This window comes from Teleopsis dalmanni, chromosome 1 (assembly GCF_002237135.1).
Source record: "Teleopsis dalmanni isolate 2A chromosome 1, ASM223713v2, whole genome shotgun sequence".
Taxonomy (NCBI): domain Eukaryota; kingdom Metazoa; phylum Arthropoda; class Insecta; order Diptera; family Diopsidae; genus Teleopsis; species Teleopsis dalmanni.
In genome coordinates, this window is record NC_051846.1 from 144,973,475 (window position 1) to 144,994,820 (window position 21,346).

The window sequence follows — 21,346 nt, forward strand, 5'->3', positions numbered from 1 at the left end:
TAACATTTTATAAAACAAAGTTTTCTATTCCATATTTTATTGCAATTCATGTTAACTAAAATTTCGAATTACGAATACAAATTTATCTATTAAAATTGCAAAAATTTAGAGCCGCAATTAATGCTTTACTTGTGCACCAAAAAAACGTTTAACTTTTAGATATTTCAAGCATTAAATGGAAACTTTTAACACATATTTGAAATATTTTGGAATAAAATTTTAATTAATGTTATTCTCCTTTTAATTACTATACGAGTGAGTTTGTTTCTGTTCATATTTTCTCATGATTTAACAAATTAACTCTATTAAGGCGTTAAAACCAAATCCAAGTAGTGTCAATATTTTTCCTAATTTATGGAATGGCATTTTCAATCAACAACGCACTTTGCAACAACATTCAAAGTGATTAAAATGCACTGCTCCATCGAGCGCAGTGCATTGCCTACACTTCATTGCATTCCTGCATAATAAATGCAGTTTGTTGAGTGAGTGCGCGACTACCTGCCTTAAATATGCTTCCAAGTTTTTGTCATTAAAGATTGAGAAAATATCTTTTACTAAGGATATTATGCATTTCGGATTAACTGTGATGAAATTAAAATGAACGACAACAACCTGTTGCCGATAACAATTAAACGCCGTTTCAATTTCAAAAAAGCATGTTATACACGTAATCATTTCAGCAAGAAATAATTTTATTTGTTAAAAAATTTCCGTCAGTTAACGAAAAATAATCACTAAAAAATTAAAACAATACTGCAATATATCATTTGAAAAACATAGTTTGCACATGCAAGACTCTTATCAATTAAGCCATTCAAAACATGAATAAGTCAACAAGCCAATAAAATTGCACCAAGTGGCATTGCAAGTAACAGCAAATGCAATGCCAGCAACATCGACTCATGGAAATGCTCGGTGCATAAAGACGATTGTCGTTGTTTATGCGCCATCGCTATTACCGGCAATTGGTCATTGATCATGGCTCATTAGAGATTTGCCTGTCCAGTGTATCGTACAAGCAAACGACTCACCTGTCCAACTAAACTCTTATTCCTGTTTTGCTCCAGTCATCTGGATACACAATTGAATGTTAGATTTGTTTGCTTTAAGTTGGCATATTAAATAGCCGTGTTGTCAGCAATAACTTAGCTCTCTTCCAACATCTCCAATTGCATTTAATTTATTTCAGTTTTTATAAGGTGTTAATAGCCAATATTTTCATTTTAGTGCTTGAATAGTTCATAAAAATACTGATCGAATCGTTTCACTGAAGTTTCAATTTTTATAAGGTGTTGATGGCGAAAACTTTTATTTTAGTGCTTGAATGGTTCATAAAAATATTGATACAATCCGTTTCACTGAAGGTGGGACACAGCAATTAATGTGCTAATTAATTAGTCAACAATTATTTATTATATGCTTTCCATTTTAACACTTTTTAAATTATTCAATCTCCTTTTTAGTGTTATATTATAATATTAAGTTTGTTTAAGGTGTAAGGAAATATACGTGGCATATTTCGTTAGATTTATAAAATAAGGATCCCTTAGGGAAACGTTTTGCGTATTTGTTAAATTTTTTTAAAAATCCCATATATATTGCTTAGGTTTAGTTCATAAAACAGAAAATATTTTAATTAGTTATGCTCAAGAAAAAAAATTCAAGATTGGAAACTAAAAGTATTGAAACTGTTCAATTTTTAGGAATTCATAAAGGTTTTAAAGCACTACACTAAATGTTGAACTAGCTCAGACCACATATCTTTAAGTCAGAGCAAAGAGAATGTTTTCAAATTCATAATAAAATGGTATAGCATTACAATTAAAAGCCTCCGATATATCTTTATCCGCCTGTCAAAATCTGGATAGCTCACTGAGACAGTTCAATCAACAAATGTTCAAAATATAACTGCTTCTTGATTTTACCTGGGCCAGTATAAGCACAATACCGATATTTACTCTAAAAAAGATAGTAAAACTGTTAAAGGCTTTTCTAGAAGTAACACATTCTAAATATTACATCGAGAATATTGCTTAATAGAACCAATTCAATATTAATATCTATTTTTGGATATTGTAGAGATTAACTTGTTTGTTTTATTGTTTGGTAAAAAAAAATAACTGTGCTAATATATTACATATATAGTTTTAATTCTGCATTTAATAATATATCGTAAAATGATCCTTCACATATTACTTAGATTTTAATATAACTGTAAACTATGACAAAACGTCTATTGCAATTGAAGTGTTCTATATAATTCCACATAGTTATTATTACATTACTATCAATATCGAAATATTTAGCTAGTAGGTTTGTTATATTCAATCCTTTCAATAAACAATGGAAACAATAGCAAGGTATACTAATAATATATCTGCTAACAAACTTCCTAATATCATAATATATATTTTTTTTTAAAATCCCGTATTAATTTCGTATTAACATCAGATCGAATGTATTAAATATTGGTAATAGCATTGATGTAAGTATGAATCACACTTTATTTCAATTATCTAGTGCTTCAGCTAAAAGTAAGGCATACATAAGGTATATTCAATATATTTTTTGACATTACATTTAAAATATCATGTAAACGATGTTATACAACTTCATTTAAAAAAACATTTAAATAATTGTTGTAATGTAATTACATACCTTACAATACTGTTAATAACAGTTCAAATGTAATTTGAATGTTCTTTCTAATCTCTTCTTCTTATGTATCTTAGATTATAATTTTAAGGTCTTAGATTTTATTTTCACTTTAAATATTTATAAACTATGTTATAATAAATTTAGGAAATTATACTAGAAGATTGAATCGCCCTTTCAATTACATCTGTCGTAGTTGTAGAGGCAGACAACTGAATATGTGAGGCGCTTTCATGTAGGAGAATGAAAGTGCCTCTCATCTGGCTGCTCACCGGCGCTTTACTACTACATGGGACTCCTTCTGTGAAAATATTTGCTAACTGCAAGACCTCTCATTAAATAGCATTTTAAGCTTTTCTAAAGGTTCATAGTAAGTAAGTAAAGGTTCAAAGTGATTTTAAACATCTGAGTTTTTCTTTTATACGGTACCACAATGGTCGAATATTATCCCTTTGGATTACTGGTACAACCTAGCCTAACTTAACCTATAAAACTTAACGTTTCTTTTGAAAAATTTCCGTACTCTTTTTAATAAAGGAGTACGGCGCAATTTTTTTTTCTTGTTCTGTAGTTTTTAATATTCATATTATTTGGTCATGATAGTAGTATATTTTTTTTGAACAAAATAAGGGCTTTACAAAAATTTAATAAGCTGGGTTTATATATGCATACAATAGTTGGGTAAAGATTTTTAGTGAATTATACTGTTTAATGCATTAATCATTCAATAAATTTATAAAACAAAAATCTCTAGATCACTATATTAATATATGATACAAATTTTTCCAAGTAATTTTCCCTTCATATAATGTATATATTATATATAATAGTATAATATAATATAATCTTATATATAAAAATGAATTGCAAAATGTGTTTGTAAGCTCATAACTCAACAATGCCTGAACCAATTTGGTCAATTCTTTTCTTTAAATGTTCGTTGAAGTCCAAGGATGGTTTCTACGGCGAGAAAAAAATCGAATTATTGCTAATTCCAAATTGGTCCAGGCGTTGTTGAGTTATGCGCTTACTAACACATTTTTCGATTCATTTTTACATATAAGAAGACAAAAACATAACCAGAATAAATGAGTTTATGTGTTGTAATAAGTTGTTGATTATTGTAGGTATGTTTATTAAATCCCTATGACTTTCTTTACAGATCATTATCTCAACTATCCAAGCAAGCCATCCACTTTTTATATATTTGTCACCTTTAGGTTTCCACTGTCCCTTTAGACTATTTTCCAATCAGATTTGAACCCTAAGTTCGCCTCTTAGTTTGAAACCCTCTGGCAGAAATCCCAGGCGGGGTTTTTTATTGGATCCCAGAAGGGTGCTCAAAGTTCTTGGAAGAGATACTTTGCTCACCCGGGCTGAACCCCACACACCAGGGTGACTGTTCTGTTCAGAAGATTTTTTCACCCCAACTATAAAATAGGTAGGAACAAAAAACTGCCACATTCCAAATCTATTTGACAGAACAAAGTCTGTCGGGTCCCTAGTAATATAATATAATATAATTACAATTAGATTATTACATTAATAACTAATATATGTTGATATAATTATATTATTATGTTATATATATTATACTATTATTATCAGCAATTATTAAAAATTTTGTAGTTGTAGTTATCTTGCACCGCTTTTACGTAGGTTGTTAGATCAGACAAATCAGATACTTCACAATGTACAGTAGTTTGAATTATCGCATAAAAAAATAAGATATGTACTCTAATGGAAGTTTTAGGTTTCAAAAGAAAAAATATTTCACTACAAAACACTTGATGGATGCCTGTCAAGCGCTGATACACAAATGCTTATTTGACCCGACCTATGGATTAGTTTCTCAATCCATTATGTTCAATATATGCTTTCGATTCAAAAGTTATTCAAAATTATATCTATACTTAAAAAACATCATTAAATTTTATATAAGTAAGTGAACAATACAAATTTCTTATAAATCAAATTTTTTAACTTGCTATGGTTTATATCAGACTCAATCAAGTGAGTAATAATCAACTAATAGCATATCTGAACACCTTCAATGTAATCATATGAAATTTAAAAAAACAGTAACACTTAAAAATTATTATTTCCGTGATATAAAAATCATTTGTAAATTTTTTTTTTATTTAAAAAAAAGGTGTTATGTTTTAAGTATTCATATAAAAAATAACTCAAGTATATTATTATATATTATTAATTGTAATTATATTTTTAGGGACACAAGCCCCAATTATCAAAAGCAATTTGTCGCCAAGTATCTGATCAACTCCCCACATTCCTATACATAGTTTGAAACAAAAATGTTATCAATCAATCTGATATACAAAATTGCCTCTAATGGTATAATAAATTGTCACTGCTTAAAACATAATTACTAATATCTGACAGATACAACGTGTTCGAACGACAAAAGTTACACAGGTGATTGAAAACCTGAAAGCTATTCAAATTAACAAATTAAATTATGAACATTACGCATGCAAAATTCGGTATCTGAAGTGAACGTGCATTCAGTAGACAATAACTTGTGTTACGTAAAAGTATCTTTTATACAAAAAACAAAAAAAAAACAAAAGCAAATCAAAATATGTTGGCCTTTACTCATAGCGCACTAAGTGCTGCTTAAAGTGGAGTAAATAATTTAATAAACAAACCTTAAGATACTCGTATATTGTCTGGCTTGAGTGCGTGTGGTTTTTTCTTATGTTGAGCTGCAGACATGGAAGTGAATTGTAATAATTCTTTTAAATTTATTCCTCAATATTGGCAATTGTTTCCATTCGGAGTTTCCATGGAGTTGGTTAATGAAAAAGCTTTAAAAAATCGGCGTTTTTTATTTAAGATACTGTGGTGTCGTTTATATTATTTTTAGCAACACGTGATTGCAGGTAAAACTTGATATTTTTATAACGAAATTTTTTATTTACAAAAATCAAATTATTAAAAATAATTTAATTGAAAACCACTAAAAATGTTTCACAATCATTGTGAAATGATTAATTGAGGTAAATATTTTTCTAAACTTTGAATTAGCATACCAGAAGATTAAAGTATGTCACATATAACTTCCTATAAATGTAACTAGAAAATATCTACAAAAATGCATAAAATGTTCATGAAGAAATACTTCACTATGTGGGCTTTAGGTAGCAAACGGACTGGTTCCAACTTAAACTTAATATCAACTAGATTAAATTATTAGCACGAGTTTGAAGTAAGCGCATGTATATAATCACATATACCTATATGTAAATATGTATTGTATTTTTGAAAATGTGGAAAACATGTATCTAACATTAAATAAGCAAGAAATATTACCACGAATGATATTTTGAAGCTCGTCAAAATCCTTTACGCGCACTAGTATTTCTTGCCGTTAATTACCTCAACTTAATTACATACATTTTACGGCAGTTTGGCCTCTTCTAACTGAGCTCAACTGGGCTTAATTGACCAGCTGGTCGCGTGGTTGCAACAATTAAAACATTTCACTTTATGTCTTACTTGATTGATTTAATATGAATTTTACAGTTACGGATAAGTTCATCTAATACATTTGATGTATGAATGCATTTATGCATTTATGCACTTGTATTTAGCGTCTAGTGTTGCATTTGCACGCAATGCAACTTTGTAAATCCAACCATGAATCCGGTTAAATCGCAAATTCAATTTCAGTTTTTCCATTTAAAACTCATTAACATTCTTCAGAGCAATTATGAGTTAAAACTGTTTATTTTCCAGCCAAAAATTATATTGCGAAATTACCAAAAAAAAAAATATTATATTCAAAAAATTATGTTCAAATAAAAATTAAAAGAAAAAAAAACTCAATCATTTGTTTACAGAAGTTATAAATGAGTTTTTGACGCCCAGCATTGGGCGCATGTCAGGGACAACTTTGTGCTTTGTTTCTTAGCATAATTGTATCTTTTACTTAATTTCCGCAAAAAAGTCTGAGTATAATATTTTCAAATTTAACATGCTTAACCATGAAATATTTCTGTTAACCCAAATAGTTCACGTACTGCTAGTCCCCACAGTGGGAGGCTATTAGAAAGTAAAAGTATTCAATTAAGTGTACTGCACAATGCAAAATAGACAAGATCAGATCGTAGAAAGATACATAAAGTTAATAAGCAGAAAATATATTTATATAAAATCCCAAATCAAAAAAAAAAAGAAATAAAATATATAAAAAAAAATATTTTAAGAGGAAAAACAATTATATTTATACGAAATTAAACAATATATAATTTTTTTAATAATCTGCGTATTGAAATGGGAAAAGTTAGATCGAAAGCTGAAAAAAAATAATATATAAAAACAAGAAGTGCTAGATATATAAAATAGACTATATTAGTTTCTATAGATAAGAAATAGAATATAAATCATGCAACAAATAATACCTTTACAAAAGAATAGTGTTCAAATTTAACAATTAAAAATAAAATTATAATAATATCTATATACATAATTAATTCCATTACTCTACAGCTGTTTTAGGATTTTTTTCTAATATAAACACAACAAGTGAATTTGTTAATAAAATTTTCACAGTAAATTAACAAAAACTCAAAAAAAATTCGCGAATATAAAAGTCAAGTTCAGCTTTGGGTCAGTTGGTTAAGGAGCGCTGACTCTGAGCTTCAAATTTGTCAGGGCACGAATTCGATTCCTGTTACTTGCAATAGTTCTTTACGAACAATTAAATATACTAATTATTTCCAAGATCACTGATGACAGGTATTTGGCAATACTATACTAACAACTATTTAGTCAGCCGAAAATTAAATTAAATAAAATAATACAAAATAAATTTTTGTTGAAAAAAAACTCTTTATAAAAATTATGAAAAATTAAAGATAGAGACCATTTAATTTTCAAATTAAACTTATTATATCAACTTCAATCAATTGAATAAAATAATATAAAAAGGTACAAAATTTGTGCAAAAATATGAAAAAATAAAGATTGTTATTTTTATTTAAAAGTCTAATAATGTATTGCTAAAATAAAAATTAATAACTGACTTGCCCTTTAGTTTTAAAACTTAACTTATTATTTTAACTTCAATCAGCTTGACTTTTATCAAAATATAAAAATGCTTCGAAGTGGACTGAAAATGAATTCAAGAATATGCAATTTAATTTATATATTACATACTTCAATAAAAGTAATACTAACTGACTTTTCTAACCTGAAGTATATATCTTATTCTATTTGTTATTATTTTTGAAATATATAATTGAAGTAGATTTTAAATAAAACTCTACTTTTCTTATTAATAATATCATTGTCATCACCATCACCAATAATAATGTCTGGTACAACTTGGGTAAATTGCAAAAATATTAAATACTAGTGAAAGTGCATTTAATTTAGAACAAATTTTAAAACTTCTAAAACAATATCTTTATATTTCTATATATGTAATAATATATCTATAATAATAATTTAAATGGATAAGCTACTGGCTCCAATAAAAATATTTCTCCTTAGCGATCATTATCAATAAATCATTTTAACAATTTAACCATCTTTTAAATTAAAATCATATAATGAATGGAAAAACATTTTAAATTTATAATATTAATTATTAATAATAATGTTAAATTATTAAAACAAATAATAATTTTATATTATGTACAAGGCTCTGAACCGGAACTGTTCCGTAAAAAGAAAAAGGTCGATATTTTTATTGAAGCAAAAACGGTAACCGAACAGAAAAATAGATGGGTTTATGAAATTTTGTTTCTCTTATAGTATTTGTTTCCTCACGGTCAATCCCAAATAATTATTACAACTTTATTGAATAGAAGTTAAAAATTTAAGAACAATTTAATTTACCAGCGATTTTTAATTCCTTAACTATACTTTTTGAAAAGAATTGAGTTAAATATTTCTGGAACTGTATTATAAGTTTTGAAAAACTTTGAAACATAACAGGCTGAGATATCATCCCAGTAATCAGAGAAAAAAGATAAAGGAAGCTTAGTATTTATGTTCTCAAATTTATAAGAATATTGTATTTGCGTTAAAAATAATAAGTAAACATTAATTATACTTCACAGTGTATATGAGTAGTTTATGAATCGAAATAACAAATTAAGTCTCAAAAACCAAGTTCCACTGCACTATTCCATCATAAAACCCATATCGACTTATGAAATTATGTAGCTCATGGTCCTCAGCAGTTTCTTCAAATATTGAAATCGAATCCCCGTTGTACATAAAAACTTAAACATACATAAAGATCAGAACATTCCACTATTTAAAGATATTGTTAAAGTAGGATTAGAAAAATACTTATGTTATAAAGATTATTTAACAATCCAAACCGCATGCCAAACATATCAAATTCAAGAACTTCAGTTTTGAAAAAAGTATTTATTATCTTGCTAAAGTCAATATAAAATTATAAAAATATTTTTGTAGTTTACTACTTTTCGAAACCTCTCTAAAATTATTTTTTAGTACTTCTTATCAATATTTAGCAAGTTAAAGCTTCAATTTATTAGTTAAAGCAACATTTTTTTTGTAAGACATAAAATGTTATTGTAAATTTCTTAGAATATGAAGGATTCAATAAAGCTAAATTATTTCTTTTGTTATTATAGATCTTAGCCAGATGTCTTTAATATCGCTTCGAAAAAGAAAAAATTTAATGAAGAATTAATAAATTCTTTTACTGAAAGTGTTATAGCCATTCATAGAATTGTCAGCAAGGTAATCCTGATTTACTGAATGAAAAGTTAACACATAATTACTTAAAAATTAATGTTTACTTCATACTTAACCGAATTCTACTTATAATTTTAATGTATATTTTAATTACGTACATGACCACATAATTGCGTTGCGCTAACCACGATGTTTTAATTAAAATCAATATTTACATGAGTCCATATATAATTACTAGTTAATGTTATTATTATCAGTTGTTTATCCAGTTTAGCTTTATCAATTTTATTAATTTGAGTTTAAAATATGCGACTGCAAATAAAAATTACTAAAGAATGCGTTTCTTAACTATCTCAAATAAACAGCGCAATTACGCGAAGCTTAGGCAATTTTTATCTTGACTATGCAGTTTATGAAAAGATACATATAGTATAAAAAATTAATTAGATCTAGATGATATTGCTCGAAAAGTTAAACGATATAATTTGAAGTATTAACTGTATAGCACATAGGAAATTTTTAAAATATTTAATATTTAAAAAATTTTATCATTGATCTAGTTGAAATCCATATATAGTAAAATTATATATCTTATTTTTGAAAGTAAAAGTGTTATAAAGTAATTATGTAAATTGCAAAATATACATATAAAATTTATTTAAAAATTATTAAATGTTACTAAAAAATTATGAAATGTCAAATTATTAATTATTCTACTATAGATTAAACAATTTATTTCTGCTAATTCTAGCGACTTATAACCGTTTATGCTCCAGACTAATATGTTCTTCTGAAATCAATTCTTCGAATATTAGAATAAGGTAAATGGAAAAATTTTATGTAAGTTATTAAGTAGAGAAGTTTCGAACAGTAACGAACTACAACGAAAATTATTTTTTTATTATTTTAATAAATTGAATTTTTGGCTAACCATACAGCTGTTTCGACTATTGCCAAATACCCATCATCAGTGGTCTTGAGAATAATTTTTGTATTTAATTATTCGTAAATAATTTTTTAAGACTGCAAGTACCAGGAATCGAACTCGAGCCCTGCCAAATTTGAAGCTCAGAGTGAGCGCTCCTTAACCAATTGACCCAAAGTAGTACTTGACTATTATATTCGAACATTTTTCTGAAGTTTTTGTTAATTTGCTGTGAAAGTTTCATTAACAAATTCACTTGTGTTTATATTGGAATAAAATCATAAAACAGCTGTAGAGTAATTGAATTAATTATTTATATATTTTGTTTATTTTTTATTTTTAATTGTTAAATTTGAATACTATTCTTTTTTAAAGGTTATATTTATTGCTTGAGTTTATTTCTTTCTTTGTATATAGAACCCAATCTAGGAACGTAATACTGAGAAAGCCATTCTAATGTTACTTAAATGTTATATGTTAATGTTGATTAAAATAACATAAAAACAATTTTTGTTATTGTAGGTCACTACTGTTCGAAATTTCTCTATTATATACCATAGTTTCTGTTAAAGTAGAAATAGTCACTTCTGTCACATTGACTTTAAAATCAAATTTATTTTATATAAAATTAAATTTAAAAAATTACAAATCTAATCACAAATCGCTCTCAGTATTCAAGATGTTCAACAATTACTTTAGCATGATCTAATATCGCAAATTGTCTTATTGAAACTCAAACAGTTGAGAAAAAAAAAATTATTTTGGGTTGAATGATATTTCATATTTCGGTAAACAAATGCACGCCTATTACTTCAACATCGAAGTCATTAGTCTTTTATTTACAATAAAAATTTTAACCATTTTTGAAAATAAATTAACAACATTAAAACAAATGCAATTAATATTATTGACTTGATGTATTGTTTAAATAAATTACAATTTTTCAAAGTGTGAATTTATCAGTAAATAATGATATTCGTTTATTGCACTTTATGAAATCAATCTTTATCGAAACTAATCGTAAAAGTATCTTGTATCTGTAGTCATAAATAATTGTGACTGATTATGTATGAGAAATGTTGAACTTTACCTGATTTATGAATTAAAATCAATTGAACTTTGCATTAAACAATATCAGCTATAATCATTAGCTTTTTAGTCACAAATAAGTATTAACTATTAAATTAACAATTATTTAAATAAGTTGTAATAAACTTTTATTGAAAGGCGAATGGATAATGAACTACTTATTATATATTGGCATTATTGAAAATAAAACTTAAACAAATTTGAAACCATTATTCTTTAATCGGTTCAATTTTTTTTGCATATTTAAAGGTTTAATTTGTTATAATAAAAAAATTGAAATTTTATTCTATGTATATAAGTTTACACATATAGTTCAATAAGTTAATAACTTAACTGATGTAAGCAATTAAAAATTTTTGTGTTTAATATTTTAGATCTACAATAAGAACTGTGTAATATATTTTAAAATTATTTTTATTTTTTGTGATATCAATGGAAGGCTTATATTTACACCCACTGACATTGAAAATTTTTAGAATAAAATTTTAATTTTTTTTTCAAACAATTCAAGAATGCCTTAATCTATATAGAAGCTTATACTACAGAAATAACCATTGATTATAGCATTGCACACCTAACCAAAAACGATGGAAAAAATATCAAATTCACTGTATTTTGGGCCTTTTACTCGTTAAATTATATATTATTTTATTTCAAAATATAATATATATTTGTTATATATACTAGGGTTTCGTTCAAGACTGTATCGTTAAATGTGCAAACAGATGACTGGAGTTCAAGGTGTGTGAATCACCTGACTATAAATATAGTAAAATGTCAGTGAACAATTAGTCAAAGTTGATTTCAGAGACAAACTTCATAACAACAATCTTGAATTAGAAATCTTATTGCTTATCCAATCTGTTGATGGAACACAAAAGAGGTCTAAAGGTACTATATATTAATTATATTTATTGGGATGTAGTGAAATATAAGAGTGGGTTCCTAGTTAAGTAGATCTTTCATAACCTAATACTTGCATTGTTTTTTAGACTGAGGTATACGAGGTCGAAAAATAAGCTAGGCAAATGTAAATTCATTTGATTTGATATTTGAATATCACTTATTTCGACAGTAATGACAGAGGTAAAATCAAAGTTTCTAGTGAAATGTCGTATTGTAATTTTAATAAAAAAGGATTACAAAATCTCTTTTGTTAGATTCGTTGATATAGGATTATAGTGATTTCGATAGGTAACTGACTCGCTATTGAGATAGTCAGAAGAAGCTCCGAAAAGGTTATAAATTAGTTCGTTCCCTCAACAAAACCGCGATATGCAAACTGTTTAGGAATTTCGGTAAGTTCATTCTTACAGTGACAAATAGTTTATGAAGTCATTACGTAGACTGTAAGGAGCATAAAACCCTACAGCCGATTTAAGAAATGATAATAATGAAAGATCAATTGCGTTTCAGTGAACCTACAGTTTGCACAGTTACTGAAGTGCTAACTGTACTATTGCACCAATGATTCGACATTGGCCAAGCAAGTTTCAACAAGCGAAGAGCAATTAAAATCTATCAATAATTTTCTATATCTATAACCTGAACTACAGGCGAAGCAGTTGTTTTAAAAAGTTAAATATATAACTTCAGATATTACAAAATAACGTAAAGACATTAATCTTTATAATAAGAAGCCAGAAAATTTGTTAAAATCTGAAAGATACAATAATGAATATTGAAATCCTTATAAATACAAAATATGCGCACATTCATAGCTAAATGATAAAAGTCAATATTTTATTATCTAATTCTTCTAATTCTTTAATTCTAATTCTAATTTTTTTTTATCTAATTCTTTAGTTGAAATAGCGTAAAAAAAATTTTTTTTTATGTATAACATAAAATATAATTATTTTTCAAAAATCTGGAGTTCAAATTAGTTTTCATAAAAAACTACAATTCATTTAATTTTTTATGGATTCTATTATGTGGTTAAAAGAAATGATTGGTATAGAATATAATAAAAACCATTCAATAGAGTTAGATACCCTTGGAAAAATTAATATTCTTTACTGAAAATTAATACTGTGTAATGACTTACAAAGCTCAACAGAGGTGAAAGAGGGTAATATCTCAAACAACACTTGTAAAAAATCTATTCAGAATTAGTTGTAGAATAAGTGCAAATTTAATATTAAATAAAAAAAACTAATAATGAAGTCATGAAATTTTTATTTAAATGAAATGTGATAGCAGAATGTATTTACGAATTTGTTTTATAAAAACATAATCGTAAAATAACTATGATGTTATAAAACTAGAACAATATAGTATATATACATTGAATAACATTGAATATAAAAATTTTAGAAGTGAGACAAAGCATAGGTAAAAAAAGAAAGACGACTCCCAAGACACTAGAGGCACGCAGTATTAGCGAAGTATATACTCGTAAAAGTAAAAATATTGGCAAAAATTAATATCGGTAAACTCCAATGAGCAGATCATGTAGCTCGTATGAGTGAAGCGCTTCTGTGGCAGATTTTATTTTAAGCCGTAACCAAACAGAGCATTTCTGCACTGAAAGAATAGAGTAGATCAAGACGCTTGGTGTCTATACGTGCAAATTGGATGACATTGACTCTGAATTGGGATCGGTACAGAGACTTGACAAAGCAGATTAAAACCAAAGAGTAACGTCAATAATTCTAATGACGATGTGAATCAGTCGTAATAGCAGTATAAAATATCTGATGGTTCCAGTACTTCACTCCAACCCAAGTCTCTGCAATTTTTTTTTTTGACAAGAAACAAGAATTATCTTGTTATCACAAGAATTATCCTAACCCCTTTATATTTAAACTTAAATGTTACTCATGCACTTTAACGTGGTTTTAGTAGAAATGAGCAATAGATATTCTTTAATCAATGAAAGGAATAATCAATGAATAGCAGCAATAGTCAGAGGGCGTCTCCCTTAAAAAACATAAAAGAGATAAGTTAAAAGTATAACACATTGTTTTAATTAATACTATTATCACTATAAAATATTAAGTGATATAAAACTAAAAAAAAAATAATCTTAGTATGTGACGTTGCAATTCTTTATAATTACTTAAATTCTATATTCCCCTAAGAAACGCATTGTTTACTGTATCTTGTCATTAAATTAATTAATTTCATATTCACAACAATGAAACCAGTTTCATTTTAATTCGTATCTCACAAATATCTCAATTGTTTTTCATTTTTGTAAATATTATGTTTATTGATTCAATTAATTTTGTTTATTTTCGGTAATTTTTGAATTGTTTTTGAAAACAAGTCTGTATTCTTATAAACATTTAAACTTTATATGTTTTTATTAAATTTAATAAGGCATGAAACATAAATTAATTTATGTATAATTAAACTTTTATTGTTTAATAAATCTAAACTTTTATGTGATAATTACTAGATAACTTCCACATTCCTAATATGCATAAAGAAAAGTAAAATATATATAGATAATATATATAGATAATATATATTTTCAGTTATCTATCTAAACATTTGAAGAGTGTGACTTCAAAATATAAATTATTTTTGTTGAATAATAACAACAAATATTAATAATCGGATTTAAATAAAAAAAATCTTTTTATGTGTACAAATTTTTATAAACTCACTCAGCAAGTCTTTGCTCGACGAGATACATTTCTGACTCACGGGAAATACTATTCAGATTGTAAAATATTAACAGCTTCACATTGTGACGTAGAGTTTCAATTCAAAGATCGAAATGCTAAATATATCAAAATATTTATTCTTGAAAATTAGGGAATACCGAAAAAAAAAAAATTTGATCTTGTATATTTTGGCAATTCCAAAATATACGAGTAAAATACATAAAATTAAAGAAGGTCTCAATAAATTTAAAAATCTTGGGGATATTTCAAAAAAAAAGTGTGATTTTGTAAGAAGAAGAATTTTTTTTAAATTTATTATAGCTTTCATTTTAATAATTAAAATAATTATTTTGTTTGTGTTACTTTTATTTTTTATTATTAGAAGATTTATTAGATATAATAATAATAGGGAATTCCTCATTTCTTTTTATCTGCGGTTTTTATTGACGTTTTAGAACGAAATGGTAAAAAGTAATTAACTCTGAAATATTTATTATTATCTCTTGATAAATGGGAAGTTAAACACAGAATTTTAACATAAATTAAATTAAATTTATTTAAATATATATTCAAATTATATGGATAATGTTCTTTTAATCACCTCATTAATTGTTAGAGATAAGAAGAATTAACCAAGCTAATTTTTAATATAAAATCATGATTTTAGAAAGAAGTTTATGTAAATAAAATATATTGTACAAATATAACCAGTGTTACCAAAAATTTTTAAAATAGATACATTTACATTTCCTTTGTACTAGTTTTTTGTTGATTATACATATTTAACTACTTTTAGTTCTTGTCATATCTCTTTTCAACTGTTACGTTTATTTATATTTATAAACCAATTAAAACTTTTTAATTTGAAGATTTTAAATAATATATTAGAAAATTAAATTTCTGTTAAGAACAGAAAGTTAATCAACAGCCAGATAATCAGAACGACACTTCTCTACGGTTGCCAACTCTGCTATCCAGAAACTATAAAGTCAGGCTCTCCAAAACCTCTTCAAAGTGCCATGGACCATCCACACGAATGACATGCTAAGAGACCACAGAATAGAAAACTGACAGACTGCTCTACATAGCACTATTCAATCTCAGAGCAGTCACTAGCGGTATGCAGATCTTAGATCATTTATCGAATAATCAGTGAAGCTTGTGAGGAATACATAAATTAGTCAAAGAGAAGGGAGGGACTCTGTAGAAACCCTCCAGCTAACAAAGAGTAAATATGCTAGTTGCACTAACTCGGAAAAACCTCAACATAAGAAAAGGAAGTTCATAAATTAATGAACCAAATTTTAAATCAAAATATTGAATTTTAATCAAATCAATTCTTAGGCTCACCATATAGCTGTCAAATATACAACATCACTGGTTTTTAGGAAGATCTATTGTTTTAATAAATAAATAAAATGAAACTGTATATATAAAATGTTTCGACTGCTAATATCTGGATTTAAATTATTACAAATTTGAACCATATTAACTCAGATAGCTGACGACGCGTTACACAAATTAATAAATTATCTTTAAAATTCATTGAATATTCAATCGAAAATAGCGAAGTAGTAAGTTTTAAAGAAATAAAGTCAAAAGTCTTCCTCATAAATCATATCAAATCTCAAAATAATTTTGTGATCCAAATAAAAATATTTATCCGATATTAATTCGCATAATTAATCAGTTTAAGGAGAGTCAGGTGCAAGTCGTTTGATTTTTGTCCGCCTTTAAAGCGTTACTATAGAAACTAGACTGCGTCGGGAAGCACTTACTAATGGTAATTTGTAAAAAAATGTTGCTCTGCACATTTTTATCTGCAGATCAACTTATCTCCTATAAAGGATTGTGAAAACTTTAATTGGTTTTTAATTATAAAAAACTATTATGCCATAAACTGATAAAAACAATATTAACAGATGACTTGAAAGGTAAATAAAAGTAGTTTTACTTTCCACTAAGAGTGAATTAATTTATTTATATACCATATATTTAAAGATATTAATTTAACTTTTATTAATTTGTTATACTTTGTACTCATTTATATACTATACTTGCTAATAATATATATAAAAAAAAGAAGAATATTAATACATATGAAAACGTCAACATGTTTCTTGAATAATTTTTTAATTATTAAAAATTTATTTTCAATACTAAATAAACAAAAATTTCTTATAAAAGTTTTATAAATATTATTTATATTATTATAAATAATTTAATACTATTTATTTTTTATAAGGTTAAGGTTTTATTTTTATAAGGTTTTGTTATGAATTAAATCTAAACAAGTACTGGATAATCATATTTTTCCCTAAGATGTTTTTTAACTTTGATTATTAAATCTGTTTTATTATTAGTAGTTTAAATTTAAAACTTAATAAATATAATTTATATAATGATTGTATATAAAAATTCAAAAAGATTTGTTGATATGTGATTAATAAATTTGTTTTGTGATTAAGAATTTACAGTGAAAATTAAATAAATATAATTTGCTTAACTGTAAAAACTATAAATAATTTCATAAAATTTTATTTTATTTTATTTTATTTTTTAAACTAAATTAAATTATTATATTTTAATTTAATACAAAATTTCTTTTATTTCATAAAATGTAATAATAAATAACAATTGTTTTTCTATTTAAAATCGATGACTTTAAAAAACATTTTTGTGATACTTTCGGATATATGATCAATAAAACAAAACTCATTCAAGATCAAGATCATTTCATAGCATTGTAAATATATTAAGATATTCATATAATCTATATACGCAGTAGTGTATAGACTATAAAGGACAGTTTTATAAAAATTTTTTTAAAAAAAATTATAAAAAATTTATAACGAATTCATTCTTTTAATTTGTCCACATAATAAATACACACTACAATTCAATTATATTTCTTAACAGAGTTAATATTAGAACTATCTATTGAAAGTGAATGTGTGATGAATGTTCCACATATTTAACCGGAGATCCGTATTGGAAAAATAGTGAAGGGCACATAGTTTCATTGCGATTGTTAATTAGGATATATAGTATGTAATTATATTAATATATCTTTATCAACATTTTGACTCAAACAATGAAAAATTAAAACGGAAGATACTATAGTCAAATAAATGTAATCCTTTAGATTTTAAACTGTCAAGATATGGAAAAAATTTATTGGAAAGCTCTATCGTTACACAGTAAATAAATTTTTTTGGAAAAATATGTTATATATAATTAATAAAATAGTAAATAAATTTGTTGTACACGTTTTTTCAACAATAGTTTTCTAAAGAGAATTACTTTTTCTTATGAAATAATGTCCTTTTATAGGTAACATTGTTTTTACCACTCAATATATATCGACAAATCCTTGCTAATATAAGAGGTTATTGATATTAGAATTGTTACTGAATCCCTGTCAAATTTAAATGTAAATTCAAAATCAAACTTTGCTCGGGCTCGACTTGATGAATTTTTCAAATTCGGGCGTCGTACTCACTAAGTACTACAAAATTATTTTTTCAGAAACCCTATTTATATGTTTTAATAGTTAATTATATATATTCTATTTAAATAAATAATTATAAAAAAAAATGACTTTTTTAATGTTGTAAATAAAAATAGTCACTCATTATAGACTTAACTTTCTGTGCAGATAGAACACAGTTCATAAGAATTGTAAGGATATTTGTGCTAATGCCTATAATACTACAAGAATTTCAGACACTCTTGCTTCTAATATATATATGGGAATATATGGGAAACATATTTTTTAAACCCAAAATAAGCCATTCATTTATTATTATTAACTTATTTATACAAATTCTACTGTTATAAAGAAATCTCTTGTTTTATTATTTTTATATATTTATTTTATTTATTATTTTACGCAGATATAAATTTATCTATATAAAAATAAATTATATATATAATTTATTAATAAAAAATATTAAAATCTTTATTTTTGATGGTTCAATTTTTATAAAATACTAATTATCACAATTTTTCATTATTATTATTAAGCAATAATATTTTATTTTCAAATTAAAATTATTTTATTATTAAAAAGTTTTAAAAAATTGTTGCATCAATTAATATTACTAATTATTCATTTTCGTTATTATTATTAAAATCTATTATTTTATTTTATTATATTAAAATTATTTTATTAATAAAAGTTTATAAAAAATGTTTGCATCAGTTAATATTATTAATTATTTTCCAATACTTTAAACGCATATCAATTATTTTATTCTTTACACATTAAGATTAATTAAGATTAATTTTAAAAAAAATGTTTTTAAATTATAAAAAAAACTTTCACTACAATTAAAAAAATGCAATTATCTTAAATAAAATAGTTATTTTTTTATTCACTAATATTAATTATATTCATATAAACATTGCAAGAAAAAAAAATGAATATTTTAATAATTTTTAATATTATAAAAAAATATTATTTTTTTATTAAATCATTAATAATTGAATGCTTACCATCTTTCCAACGTGGAACCGTAACGAACAAACGATTTCCATAGTGTTCTACTCCAACAGGAAGTGCATTTGTGGGCACATAGTCACCGCTAGCTAAAGCCTGTTCCTTTAGCTGCTGACTAGGAAATGCGAAATCCAATTGAGTCCAGCTATAACGTTCTTGTAGTTTGTAAGTGGCATTGGCCAAAGACACGAGGGCTAAAAAGCCCAAAACATACGTAATAAAAAGTTTCATTTTAAGTCCTTAAATATTTGTCACTTTCAAACTTTATTATAAAAAATCCTTTCTGTTTTATTAGAGACAGAAAAAGGATATATAATTTTTGATGTTTTCCCGAAAAAACACTGTAAAAAATAAACAAATTTGCACAAATAATTTGAAGCACTTCTTAACGCTTTGTTGGTGCCAATCTAAATACTTATTAACGTTTACGACGCTAAAGCGCGACTGTTGACCAAAACCTCGCTCAATGCGATTTTTATAAACTTGGCTTAAACAGAAATTTTGAATTGGTTTTGTGTGTGAAGTAGCCGAGCCGCAGTTAATCAGTTTTTTTTTTTTATTTTGAGTTTTTGCTAATCTCGTTGTCAGCTTCGATTTATATTTTTTGTAGCTGGTGTTTTTGTAATGGTTTTGGCTGTTTTGACTTCTTGTTACCACTTTCATTGACGATTTAACTAATTACAGACCATATTCAGGTTTTATTTAGTATTACTTATTGATATCGGTAACTGATGCGTACGTCTCTAACAGCGGTTAGACTGATTCACATAGGAACTGATACGGATGTGTATTGACATGTCTATAGATAAACACCTACTAAAATATCGAACGGGTTGAGTGTGGCTTGTGGCTGCATGCAACTGCTAATGATGTCCAATGATTCCACTAATTATCGGGATGCTCTTTTCATATTTTCCTCAACTTCTTCAACTTCTTCAACTTTTCATCCTCTTTTGGTAGTTGCAAGTCTTCCGATTTTGGCTCAATTATTATTATTCATTAAAGATTTTTATCTGTTATGTATACAGAAATTATTTAAACACTTTTTAATTCATACATTATTAACATCTCAAAAGTGCTGCGTTCAATGTCTTTAGCGATAAATTTAATTAAATAATTGCACACTAAACTTGAATACATATGCAATTATGAATTATAATTATTTAGTTAATATTATAGTATGCTCTACCAAATTTCTCTAATGGCATAATTAAAATAGTAATTGAAATGCAAATTTTTCTCATTACAATTACCATCAAACTCAATGCAATTACTCGCATGCACCAACCAAACGAATTCATTATGAGCACTTGGGCATATGTACTGCAAATTGAAATGCACATTCTCTTCCAGCTCATAAACAAACAACATTTTTAATGATCATTTTGCATTAAGAAGTATTAAAGCATAAAATTTGAAAAGTAAGAAATATTTTTGTCAACCTCTAGTACAGGCATTGCTGCAAGATTATACTGGTATATCAGCGATTTCTTAATCGACAATCAGCAAAAGACGCAGAGTTATAATAAATTATTATCTAATTACTGTTAATTAAATCCGAACAAGCACTTTGCGCCTTCTTAATTAAATCACATTTTATAGTTTTATTTTCTTGCATTTATCAAATTTATCTTTGAAAATCGGTCCAGTGCAGAATTGGTAATATCTTACACTAATTTAATATTTTTAATTATTTTGTTGTTGTTCTACATTTTTGTACTGCACATAACTCGATAGTTGTTTTTCATAAATTTAATTAAATTAAAAATTGATTGTCCATAAATTAATGTATCATGCTGCGTTTTAATAATTAACGCATAAACAAAAAAAAACGCATTAGTTCATATACTTGAACTGAAT

At 25.8% G+C, this 21,346-nt stretch overlaps 1 protein-coding gene across 1 annotated transcript in view; it reads right to left on the reverse strand.

The window, feature by feature from the left end:
• The window catches only part of LOC119669202 (protein yellow-like), a 31,466-nt gene extending 11,519 nt beyond the window's left edge, over window positions 1–19,947 (reverse strand). Inside the window, exon 1 of the mRNA XM_038079019.1 lies at window positions 19,483–19,947. Within this exon, the coding sequence (XP_037934947.1) occupies window positions 19,483–19,717 (235 nt within the window). The 5' untranslated portion in view covers window positions 19,718–19,947. The remainder of the gene's footprint in view (window positions 1–19,482) is intronic.
• Between the last annotated feature and the right edge of the window lie 1,399 nt (window positions 19,948–21,346).